Consider the following 12,493-nt stretch of genomic DNA (forward strand, 5'->3'; position numbering starts at 1 on the left):
CCAAAAAACAAAAAACAAAAATCAACCCAACCTCACCCCCCAAAAAAACCCCAAAACCCACCCCAAGCCCTCAGCAAGACATACTTTCAGGTACTTAAACTTACTGGCCCTATAATCAGCAGTACCTGTGGCTATCTCAAATGGCAGCCCTTATTCATTCAGTAGTGAATCAGGGGCAGATCTGCCCCATATCTTTGAAACACTTCTGGGTTTGCACTTTTTCTTTTGGATCCAGAGAAGAGTTACAAAAGTGCTGCAGGTCCAAGTATTTTTATCACTTTACAAAGGAGACAAAGATCAAAGCCAACAAAGTCAAGAAAAAATTAAACCTATCTCTCTCCTCTCCCAGTCTAATCTTGCATGTTAATAAAGGAGACCCCCTAATGGGAGAGGGGAAAAAGAAAATTTGCCCGCCTCAAGTGCCTGGCTATTTAGTGCATGGAAAATTCTTGTTACACATGTGATGACATGAGCAGCTCCCATGCAACTGTTGAATACAGATAGTTCCAGCCACAAGTCATCCTAACACCTTCATAAGTAGCTCTTTGCATGGCAGTTTGATTGCCAGCAGGGAGTGCAGAGTCCAGTCCAGTGAAGCAAAGATACACTTGCACATAGGCACACCCTCTCCCCTCAGACCTGACTTTTGCAGGAGCAGTGGCAGGGAGGGTGTACTATACGCAGAGCGCTAGAACTGTCACTACCCAATTAAAATAGAACAAAAAAGGCAGATTAAAAAATTAAAATGTGCTTTTGATACACGGAATGAAGTCAAATAAATACATTGATTTTTTTTTTTTAAATGTCTAAATACATTTTTATATCCTACACCCAAAGCTCTGTACATTTGGTTTGGTTTTTCTGTTCTGAAAAATGAATTTCTGGTAGCAAGGAGAGGAGTAGAATAGCATAGACTCCCTCACTGACAAAATAGTGCAGATGCCCCACAGGAAAAGCACCCCATGCCCACTTTGCTAGAGTATGGTTCATGTTTGGATGGTCCAAACCCTCTTCTCTGAGAGTCCACAAAGACGACTGCGGGTGCTGTGTCCTGATACTCTTCATCCAGTCTTCAGCCATTCCTGAAAACATGACTAGCTTTTGTCTGAAGGAAGAGGGGAAAAAAAAGAAAAAAAAACGGGTGGTGAGAGACAGGGGATGCAAGGAGAGATGAATGCCTAACATTCCTGAACACTATACTAGCAGAGAAAGCACGTTATGTGAGACACATCACACCCATTTAAACTTAAGACCTTTGCTACTAATTTCAGATATTACATCTCTAGGATGCCTAAGGCCAATTTAAAGGGACCCATGGCAAGCACTTTACACAGCAGAGACACCCCAAAGAAAGAAGATTGTAATCATTTTACACGTCCAGAAATCTTCCTCTGGGACATTACGTCAATCTACCCTTCTCTGAAAGAGAAGTTGTACATCCTGAGATGTAGGTCTTTGGCAGGTAGGGGAGAGACAGCTTGCAAACAACCTTTTCAGAGGAAGGAACAAGCTCCTCTGCACATGTGAGTCTCAGTGGATTCAACTGACCTTTCTGGGAATCAGCATGGTCTCAGCCCTGTGAGAGCTACTGAAGTAGGTGAAACCTTTTTTGTGTGCGTGAGAAACATTAATAATTGAATTTGTAATCTTTGTTTAATGTCTGGAGCCAACATGGTATGTGCTACCAATTACAGACAGTCTGGTTGCATACCTGAGTGCTCTCCCATGGAGGCTGATCCAGCCAGCCCTTGGCGTCGGAGAATGGTGTAGTCTTCCTCAACCTCCTAAAAATCAAAACAAAAACACCCCAAAACTCAAGTGGTTCTTTCTCTATTTGCCAAGTGAACAAAGGCAGCTTCAAATGGGTAAAGAGAAGTTTCACTGCATGTGAGTGGACTGGAATCACCCATGTTGCTACAGTGACACACAATGGATCTGAACTCCTTTATCAGCATCTTTATCAGGCCTTCCATTTGCAACATTCCACTTTTTTCAGATTTTGGTTAAATTCTAAATTCAGTTAATTTCATTTTAGTATGTCTCATACATCAAGATGCTATAATCTTCCTACAGCAATGGCTGTTACGTATAGAGAATTCCCACCACATACAAAAAATAATTTTGAATATAGTGGGGCTAAAAACCTCGTTATTGATCTACTGCAACTTAGCATCTTCATTTGACATTAGCAGCAGTATGCAACAGATTTTAAGTCTTATGTCAAGAATTCATATTCCTTAGGCCAGTGGCCCCTTCAAAACCCCACTGTTGCAGACATCTCTCCAAAGAATCAAAGCACTAGATATACCCACTAGCGCTGGTGGAACTATTTGCTTCTCATAACCCACAGCTTAATGCAAGCAAAACAGCACCAAGTTTCTGCTTCAAAAAGCTTCCAGAGATAAAAACCAAATACCAAAAAAAAGCATGGCTGCCTTTCTTCCCTCTCAAAATCACTTTCAATCTCTCTTCTAAAACAAAACCAAAGGAATATGAAAACCCTGATATTGCAAATAGAAACATAGTATACCTTTAACTTTTCAAGGTCATCCTCTATCTTCTGAATATACTGCATCATCTGCACACGCGACTCTATAGAGAAGTGAGGGCTTGCTACCAATGAGCAGGACTCTTCCACTCCCCCCCACCGTGAGGCCATCATCTCCTCAGCAAACGGGGAGCTTCCTCCATCCGACTGGGTGTCCCGTGGGGAAAATGGCTGCTGCTGTGCAGAGTCCAAAGAGGTGCGGCCACCTGCAGTGCACTGGAGAACTAGAGATGATACCTCCTCATCTGTGGAGCTCTCCTGCACTGTTCCATATCCATCAAGGATCAAATAATTTCCTGTTAAGAGAAAAGCTTTTTACTAACACCTCCAGCTCAATAATCACCAAGAACCACTGAACTGTAGACAGTTTAATCAGACTTTAAGAAAGATAAGTGGTGAGAGGCCCATCTCCTGAGACATTTTAGAATGGGTAAAAAAAAGCATTTATGAACACTACATAGAATAGTGATTGTATCAGACCAGACTAGTTTGGTTCTGAATTGGGCTTCAGAGATCATGGCTGGTTTTTGGACTGCTGTTTGAGAATTACATGATTAGATGAGCCAATCACCTACCCTCCTGTTTTTCTGAAATCCGTGTTTCTATTACAATGTCTGAAAATCCTGCACTTACCAATGGTACCTGACATACCAGACTGCTAGATTTCTAACCTCTGCTAACTGGCTATGGTACTGAGGATGCTTTTAGAGGGGTTAGGTTTAAAATTTGGATTGCTGTTGATATGTTAAAAGATAAAGCAATTATAGATAGAAATGCTTTCACAGCCTACACCTAGCAATAGGATTATATTAAATAATTTCTCTACAGTATTACAGCAAAGCTAGCATGTGGAGTCAGGACTGACTAAAAACAGGTCATGGTGATATCCCTGCACAGTTAAAGTAAACAGTGTAAGAGGTGACAAATAAATTAGATGCTTCAAGTTGTTGGCGCAGTTTTAATAATTTAAAATGTCTCAGTAATTCAGGGAAAGAAAAATGATTTTCAATATGTATGTGGAAGGCAGCATTCAGACAGTCACAAATTGGCTTAGTCACACTGATAGAATCAAATTTTAAAATAAAAGCATATTCACGGATGAGACTAATAGTCATATAGAATCTACCTACTAGTAGCTACTTTACTACAACATGCACATGAGACAAACCTCAACTTGTATGCTAAATTTAGTGCAGTGTCACCATGTCGGCTGATCTAAATCACAGGACTTTCCAAACAGAAAGGGCGCAAAGTCCCATGGAAGTGCTCACAGCTGCTTAGAGCTAGTTTTCTGTTGAGTTAACAGCTCTACAACCTTCTTGAAGACTAGAATAGATATACTTTGAGACGCTGCTCAGGTAACTGCCAAATATGTAGCAATAAGAATACAAGTAACAAAAATAATAAGCTTTGAAGAGCTTCAGACTGGGGTAAGGTCACAGGAGACAATTAACAGTGCAAAGCTAAATTTTAAGTCTCTTTTCTGAAGTTTCATCAGGAGAAGCCAACACAGGATCTACAAAATAGCAAGAGTCATGGGGGCTATGTGTACAGACTAAGGAAATGCTTTGCCTTCAGGGAAACATTTTCTCTACAGGTCCCAACAGTCATCTGAAAGATAAAGCGGTCCAGTGGCGACCAGAATCAAGAGCTTGCATTGTGCCAGTGCCTCTGTAATTACAGTCTGTCAGCGTGTAATTACAATGTATTAACCCCACACTATTTCAGCTTCTCCTTTCATCACCTAGAGAATTCATTAGGTACATGTTTGCACAGCCCTTTTCAGGGCTAAAATGACTGTCAAGGACTGATAGTTATCTTCAAATGTCCTATACCATGTAAGCAAGAGAAGAAAACATACTGTGATTTTCTTTAGTATCTATTTAAAACTCAAGTCTCTAATACTGAATCTGGACAAGACTATCGTGCAATAAGTGAATGAAATAGGCTCACCTGAGATCCGTATTTGCACATCCTCTTCCTCCTTCCTTTCCATTAGTTCACTTTCAGATGGGTTTTCATCACTGTGAGCTTCTCGAGCATCAAAAAAATGCTCCCCACTTTCATCAGCACCCACCCCTTCCAGCTCTGTGGTTGAGATCTCCAGATTCATACTCATGTGGTCTATTGCTAAGTTACTACTTGATCTGGGGTCTCTCACTATCAGCTGCATGGCATCCCCTGAAGCTGGCGATTCAGCTGAAGTCCGGAGGCCATAACTAGCTGTGGACTCATTAGTTCCGGTTCTTGGAAGCATTCTGTCTGTTCCAGGCTGGTGAAATTTGTCATTATCAGAGTGCTGTAGTCCAGACTCACTTCCACCCTCCGTTTGGGCTTCTTGAGAAACTGTCCTAAACCTGGGAAAGCGCTGCCGGTCTTCAAGGGTCCCCTTCTCAGAAAAGCCAAGCTGCTGTACCAACAATTGTTTCAGCAAGCCCACTGGAAGTAGAGAGAATGTTCATAAGGCTTCACAGACCATAACCTCCATCACAGTGATTAAACTAGACATAAAGGCCACCCTTTTAAAAAGGTGTATCTGATAGCAGCCAGCCCTGTCATTGCTCTTGGTAGGAAAACAGGGATAAAAATAAATATATAAAGTCTGAAGGCTTCCTCCACATTCTACCTTACAAGTGAGAGCAAACATGTCGGTACAAATTCCATCTTGCTCAGGGAAAAACAGAGAAATAATTTACTGAAATTATCCAGCAAGTGAGCTGGAGTGCAGGTGAGTGCTCAGTTTTACCCATGCCCCCAAATGAACTAAAAAAACCTATGGCCGTGATAGGGGATTCCCACCCAAGAAACAAACATACTGAGAATATTCCACTCAACTTTGAAATGACAGGTTAAAAAAAAAAAAAAAAAAATCAAAACACACATTTTCCCTAAAATTTCATGCAAATTTATGCCTGTTTGAACTTCAAGCCACATTCCTTTAGTTCTCAAATTATCCCAACCAAACACTTCATAATAAGGACACATTGTTCAAAACAAAAATATGATACTGTAAAGAGCACAAGAACGCTGTTCATGCTCATTATACAATGCTCATGTAATACCCAAGATAAGCTATGATTTCATACAACAAACAGTCACTCATCTAAGCGGCAGGCAGGCTCTTGTCAAAATGTGAGTGACCCACTGCTGCTGTTAGAGGGCTGCTCTAACCTAGTCATGAGATGCTAGGTCACTAATACTATCTTTACATATCCTGCAGACTAAGATTTTCTTATCACTGATCCCTAAAAATAAGTACCAAGAATATTTGTACAGCATTCAGAATTAGAAAAGTACTTTGAATCCTGTAAGGAGAAGCATAAATGGATCAAAAGATCCAAGTTAAACTATTAGATTGCAGAAACTGCCATTAGTTGTAGAGAGATGGAAGAGGGAATTCTGGCCAAGGATATGAATGCTCTCCATTTTGGTAAAAGCAAATGACCCATAGAGAAGCAATATGGACTATTCCCTGCACGTGCAACTGAGGGACCATTTGAATGTCCATTTCAGAGTTGCCAGAGAGAGCTATATGGATTAATGAATTCATTCAAGTTTTAGGAAGTTGTATTTAGGAATTGCATTGCTAGATCTTATCAAGTAGGCTGCATAGCCCTGCATTCTTCCTCCAAAAGGAGGTATACTGGAGAGCAGAGGAAGTGATTAAAAATCTTCTATAAACCATTTTACAGAATAATCTGTCCATCAGGACAATTTCTTTTTAACACACACACAAACGTTGATCTAATTATATCCAACCATCTCCCAAGTCCTCAGAAAATCTGAACCTAGACTTTGTCAAGTGTACATATATATCCAATCTCGTTTGCAGGATTTTACAGGAAAAAAAAAAAGCAAAATCATATTCTGCAACTCATGCAACCTCTCCTATTCTGCTCCAGTGCTATGAAAATAAATCCTAACAGGCTAACTGCATTGTCTTTTAAAAAAACTGCTGACTAGTAATGGCACCATACAGCACGGCAAGAAGTTGTGCAATATAATTTTGTCATCAAAGCACTTCGTGGACAGGAAGTAACAATTCATTACCACCGTCATTTTATACATGGGAAAACCACAGAAAAACAATGAGATACCTAAAGCCAAAGAAAGGACCAAAATTCAGAACTTAGAATTCCTTACTGTCAGATCCACTTTAGTTTGCTATGCTGTGATCTACAGTATAGAGAGAATTGATATTTAATAGACATGCGCTTTAGGTTTTATTTTAGCTCATTGATTTAGATAGTTGACCTAACAGTTTCCATCTCTAAATCACATCCCACCAGACACTGCCCAGATACTTACGGTTCCTTAACGCATCCAATGCCCACTGCCCTTCTGATACCGAAGGTAAACTGGTGGTTGTATGTTCATAGCATGCAGAAGAATCTTTAAGTGTCAGGTCTGCCTGCTGCACTTTATCAAACTGCCTTTCTGACACAAGAAGACTTTCTACCTTGGACTTTTCAGACATGATAGGCAAAGATGACTGAGCATTCAGTATTAGAGGAGATTCGAGGCCCAAATCTTTATCTAGTAAACAGAAAACATACATTCAGGTTAAACAATCATGACAAATATGATGGTAAACTGCAGAAAATTCTGCTTCACATAGAAATCTCTGAAAACATTAAAAATACATTTCTGGAGCATGGGCTTGGTAAAAGGCCAATTCTTTCCAGGGGGGGAAAAAGCATCTTTCCCAGCAATTTATAAAACAGACAGAAATAGTAAGAGGTACGTTTCCAAGAGTTTCAGTATCACTTCTCTACATGAGAAATCATTCCTTTCCAGAAAAATGTCAAAGCTACCAAAAGATCCTCAAACCACAAGGAATACAACTTGGCACATTTGCACTCCATGTAGCAAATTTACTGATACCGTTTATTAAAACAGTACCACTGTTTTACCTGGACTTTGTAGACTACTGGCAGGAATGTCATGCTGCTCTTTGAGCTTCTGCTGCTCCTCTTCTTCACGTTCTTCTCTGCAGGGAGGAAAGAACGAACACATTCTTTTAGTCACATGTATCTGAATTGCTGCATAAGAATCAGTGCTTTGGCTGGCAATCTTTAAGCAGAAAAAGGGGTGCTGGAAAAAGAAAAAACAGCTTTTCCTCCTCCAGCTACCTTACTTACTCGCCAGGTCCTGACTGTGGTAATGGAATCACTCTTCTAGCACTCCCCATTTTTACAGTCCCTGCCATCTGAGCTATAAGGTCCTGCCATCTGCAGTAGAAACATGAAATACAAAAATGAAAGTCATGAAACACAATAAATACTTCTCTGTTTAACACGTCTTAAATCCAGCCAATATTATTCCTGCTTTTTTTATCAAGAGAAAGATCTTTTTTTTTTAATTCTGTTACATTCAATGCAATATCTTGCAGCCACTAGTGAAGCACCACAGCATAATGCTCATCTCACCAGGATATTCTTCAGCAGAAGGAAATGAATGACAGGACCTTAGCAGAAGCTATCAGGTGAGGCAATTTTTTTATATAAAAATATATACAAAAGCATTAAATAACATTTCACATACTATTGAAGAGTTTCATACATGACACACTAGAACAGTTGCTATGTATCATACAAGTAAGTCTATACCCTGCTTCTACTTCAGAAGAAAAGCATTTCTACCAAAGAAGAAAAAGCGTTTCGCTAGGGAATCAAATTCATGCATAGGGGTTCTTATCATGCTAGTATCAATGTCTGCAAGGCTAACTGGTTCTGTATGAAGATGCAGGATTATTTTCAGTTAGTTATGTGGCAGTCACGTAAGACCAGAATTGCAAGTGTAAAGTAAAGCACTTTTGAGGTCAGAAAAGGGGTTGGAGTGAGCCAGACAGCAAGCAACAACAACAGAATCATTGAGTGTATGTATGAGGTTGTTTTTTTTAACACATGCACACACTCACTATCACATGTGTATACACCCTCCCCCTGCTTTTCATAAGTTGGGAGAGATGATCCTTGGATACTTCCTACATAGACCAACATACCTATGTTTTCAGCTAAGCTTAGAGAAGGAACTCAGGTAGTTCATGGACACCTGCACAGTTACTACAGTCAAGCAGATGTAAAAGATATTTCAAATATGACGATTCAAGCAGCAGATGGAGCTGAACCAATTACTTACACATTCTTTTCTGAAACAGTCTGCGCCACCAGTTCATAAATATGAGCGCCATTTTCTGACATGGAGATGACGAAGAAAGCTTTGTTATCTGAAGTAAAGGAAAGGAAAAATTTAACTAGATGCCTTGTCCCACATAGCTTTCTGAAAAATTCCTAAAACTGGGCAAAACCCCAACCACAAGCAATGAAAGAAAATTTCACAAGATAACCCTCCAACACTATAATATACAAACATCGATTTTTCCCTATGCAGGAAATTTGTCTGTTAGTCCTGAAAGAAAAGAGCCATTACCACCCAAACCATTTTGAAACAAGTTCATTTTTTCCTCTTTCCTCTCCCAAAAATTTCTAGAGTACCTTTCATCTAATACAATCAGAGTACTTTAATTTAAGTCTACTTAAAACTCAAGCTATGCCTATTACTGATGCAAAGAAGTTAAACAGCTCATACACACAAAGCAAGATGTTGGACAACCAAGAATTAAGCCTACGCATTTTTCCAAGTTCGACTCTGGAATTCTAGACAAAACATCTATTCTCAACTGATCTAACCATGTTTTTTGGCTTCCGCCTTTGCTATCTCAATTGGTTACACTGACCTGTTGCCACCTGACGAACCAGAACGGTGTTCAACTTGATGATAGGACTGAAGGTGTGTTTACTATCAGCTGTTGATGCCAAGATTTTACTGTGACACTTCAGTACCAGTTTATCATCTTGTTTCTGCAACAGCACCAGAATGTCCTCCAGAAGCAAAGTGTAGAGGTCTACACAGAGTGCAAAAGAATTCAGAATGAGTTAAGGATTCATAGTTTTATATCACACCCCTGCAGAAAGAAAAAAGGCTGCATTTTTGATTACTCATGCAGAGGCAGTAATCAGTGCTATGCCATTCTAGGCAAAGCTTGCAAATCTTCCTCATCAAAACTACAGCAGAAAGCTACAGATGGAATTGGATCATTTCATGACTGACTGCTGTGTCCCTGCATGGCCTTAATGATACTCCAGCACATTTCAGAATTGACAAGAATAATTTAATCAGCTCTGAGAAACACACAGGCATTATCATAGGTGGCAGTAAGAATCGTAACTGGAAACTGCAGAAATGCTTTCCCTTTCTCTCCTCCTCAGCAAACACACACAAATCCAACTAAGTCAGTTGACGGAACAGGACTCACCAATAGTTTTGTCACGATTAACCTTCCAAGTTAGAGGTCCTTCATGAAGCATTTTTCTCTTTGTTAGATCCAAGTTCTGTCACCAGGGGAAGGAAAAAAAGAAACACTGTGAAATTTCTGTGGAAGCAAGTAATGGTAAAGCATGAAAATGTCAGAGGGAAGGCTAGGATAGGCGCTCCAGTTTGGAAATGAGCAGCTAAACCCAATCAGGCAAAAGAAACGTGGAGCAGGAGTAAGTTATGCTTATAAAACCAGAACCTTGTGAGAGATGTTTGTTATCACTCTTTCTCTTTCACTGCTCTTTTGCAGATGCTGGGGGTCACAGGGTAGAGAATTTTCCTACTAAGTCAAACTACAAGGCATTAAAATGTCATCTGATTTCTAGGAGGAGTTTTTCCTATATCCCATATAAAGTTTACAGTTCTAGTATTACAACTGGTTAATGCTCCAGCACTTGATTTGCAAGTCAAGTGTGCATACAAATGATACACAAATCATTTGAATGATCTGATGGACTTCATAATGTCAATGGATTCTTCAGTCATTTCAGTGCTTGTGACATTTAGATCCGCAGGCAAGTAGAAGTGACAATTTTCACAAGTCATTCCTTCCAAGTCTCAGAGTCTACAATCAATGACAGCAAGATTTCATAACTGCCAGCAAGTTCTTCATTTCCTAACTATATGCTTGCAAGTGCATTTGTGGAAGGATACATGACACAGTTTTATAGAAAAGTCTTTATATAAAAATTTTTTGGATACACACTGACTTTGGGAAAGATAACAGAGAGTCTATACAAGACACAGGCATGGACAGTGGTAAAAATCAAGAACTGGCGATCAAGTACCAAATCATGAGGAAAAGATGAAGGAACAAAGGCGCTTGAGTCCTTGTGCAGAAGCTACCTATTTGGAACATGTGAGGAAAAAAAAAAAAGTGTTTCAAGTTGCAAGTGCCTATTGGTGTGCATTATTCACTGGAAACATGAAAATTTCATAGTTAGCCCTGCTCCAAGGATGTGGTGTTGCCCATTCTATTTAACAGCAGCAGTTAGCAAGTAACCAGCTTCACTAGTGTAACTGCAAGAATTTATAGGGGCCATGAACACAGTACTTAAGACTTTATTTGGCTATACCTGTGGATCTCCTATACAAATTATCCTGTGCACAAGCTCTTCTTTTAAAGCCAACTGCATTGCTACACCTCACGACTCTGAGGCCTCCCCAGTTCCAACCGCACAACTAAGACATGTGATCACGGGAGATATATATCCATAAGACTTACTGTCCATCAGATCTCATGTGATACAGTGGACTACCCTGCAGACCATTAAAACTTGTTTCACAAAGCTTCCAAGCTTCATCAACTCTACTATGTGCAGAACCAAATTGTTGCATCCACAGAGATCTTCAGAAAGGTAGCAAAACTCAAATTTCTGAGATTGTTTTAATTTTTGTACAGCAATATTTATCTCCAAAGACCATTTGATTATACATCAGAAGATTGTAGTAGAAAGAGCCACAAACTGAACAACAGGGTTGCAATCACAACTTACATAGAGATTGCTTCAATGCTGTCACTCACCCTGAACTCATCCATCATGGGATCCTCAGACTGCTTCAAGTAGGACAGGTCGAGACGACGCTGATAATCTTCCAAATGCTGCAGAAAACGCAATGAAGATGGTCACTTTGATTAGCAAAACTCACTAGCATCAGAGTGCAGGCAGTCATTAATATTTCCACACATTCCCAAATGCCTGGAATTCCTCCTCTTAAACAGAAATACTCGCACAGCAAAACATCTTGAAGCACAATATAAAGTCACTATATGAAGTACAGAGACTCTAGGCGTCTTAAACAGCTTGTTGTTTCAACAGCTTCAACTCTATTCTCCCCAATCCTTGATGCTCACTCCGTTCACCTCCTACCTGCTTATTCTCAGACTCTTTGACAGCCTGGTTCACATGGTTAAGGACCTGACGACAATGATCTGCTGCTTTCTTCACTTTCTCTTTCTCCTCAGGCAGTTCTGCAAGAGAAAAAGGAAGTATAATAATGCTTTCCAATAAAGGTTGAAAAAGTAAGAAATCCACTGCAGTTTGCTGACCTCGAATTTAAGAAAGAGAGCTTAAAATGTCAGAATAGCCTATCAACAAAAGCACTGCACTCCAAAGATGAAATGACAAAAGTACATTTGTGACAGGACAGAATTCATTCGGCCCTGCACAAGACACTGGCCTCTGGTGATCACTGTATACAGCACAGCACTTGTTACTCTCCCTTTTTTGAGGGGCTCGTGACAACTATTCACTCCACAAACATCAATCGGAGAAGTATTCTAAGAAATTCTAAAAATTTGAGTAAGACTCCGCTGTGGTACAAAGAGAGTCTCAGGGCAGATATTTCAGATCACGCACAGCCCGCGAGCCAAAGTCCCAGGATTCGGCAACTGACTTCTGCATTTCCCACAACCCTTTTTATTTATTTATTTTGGAAGCGAGGGGAACAGAAAAAGAAACCTAACCCAAAATATTTTTTTAATTGTTACTATGTAACTTTTTCCATCCAGATAGCCTATGTTTATTTTAACAGCCTAGGAAAAGAGTCACTCCGGCTGCCTTCCTG

General features: G+C 39.9%; 1 protein-coding gene across 1 annotated transcript in view; it reads right to left on the bottom strand.

The window, feature by feature from the left end:
- Positions 1-732: 732 nt before the first annotated feature.
- Positions 733-12,493, bottom strand: part of ARHGEF12 (Rho guanine nucleotide exchange factor (GEF) 12) — a 43,799-nt gene continuing 32,038 nt past the window's right edge. The window contains exons 29-40 of the mRNA XM_010286762.1: positions 11,797-11,897; positions 11,451-11,528; positions 9,867-9,942; positions 9,288-9,455; positions 8,690-8,777; positions 7,690-7,779; positions 7,462-7,538; positions 6,857-7,084; positions 4,502-4,987; positions 2,531-2,844; positions 1,712-1,784; positions 733-1,105 (exon numbers count right to left, since the gene is read on the bottom strand). Of these exons, the coding sequence (XP_010285064.1) occupies positions 1,095-1,105; positions 1,712-1,784; positions 2,531-2,844; positions 4,502-4,987; positions 6,857-7,084; positions 7,462-7,538; positions 7,690-7,779; positions 8,690-8,777; positions 9,288-9,455; positions 9,867-9,942; positions 11,451-11,528; positions 11,797-11,897 (1,790 nt within the window). The 3' untranslated portion in view covers positions 733-1,094. The remainder of the gene's footprint in view (positions 1,106-1,711; positions 1,785-2,530; positions 2,845-4,501; positions 4,988-6,856; positions 7,085-7,461; positions 7,539-7,689; positions 7,780-8,689; positions 8,778-9,287; positions 9,456-9,866; positions 9,943-11,450; positions 11,529-11,796; positions 11,898-12,493) is intronic.

Source organism: Phaethon lepturus, unplaced genomic scaffold (assembly GCF_000687285.1).
Source record: "Phaethon lepturus isolate BGI_N335 unplaced genomic scaffold, ASM68728v1 scaffold9165, whole genome shotgun sequence".
NCBI classification, from domain to species: domain Eukaryota; kingdom Metazoa; phylum Chordata; class Aves; order Phaethontiformes; family Phaethontidae; genus Phaethon; species Phaethon lepturus.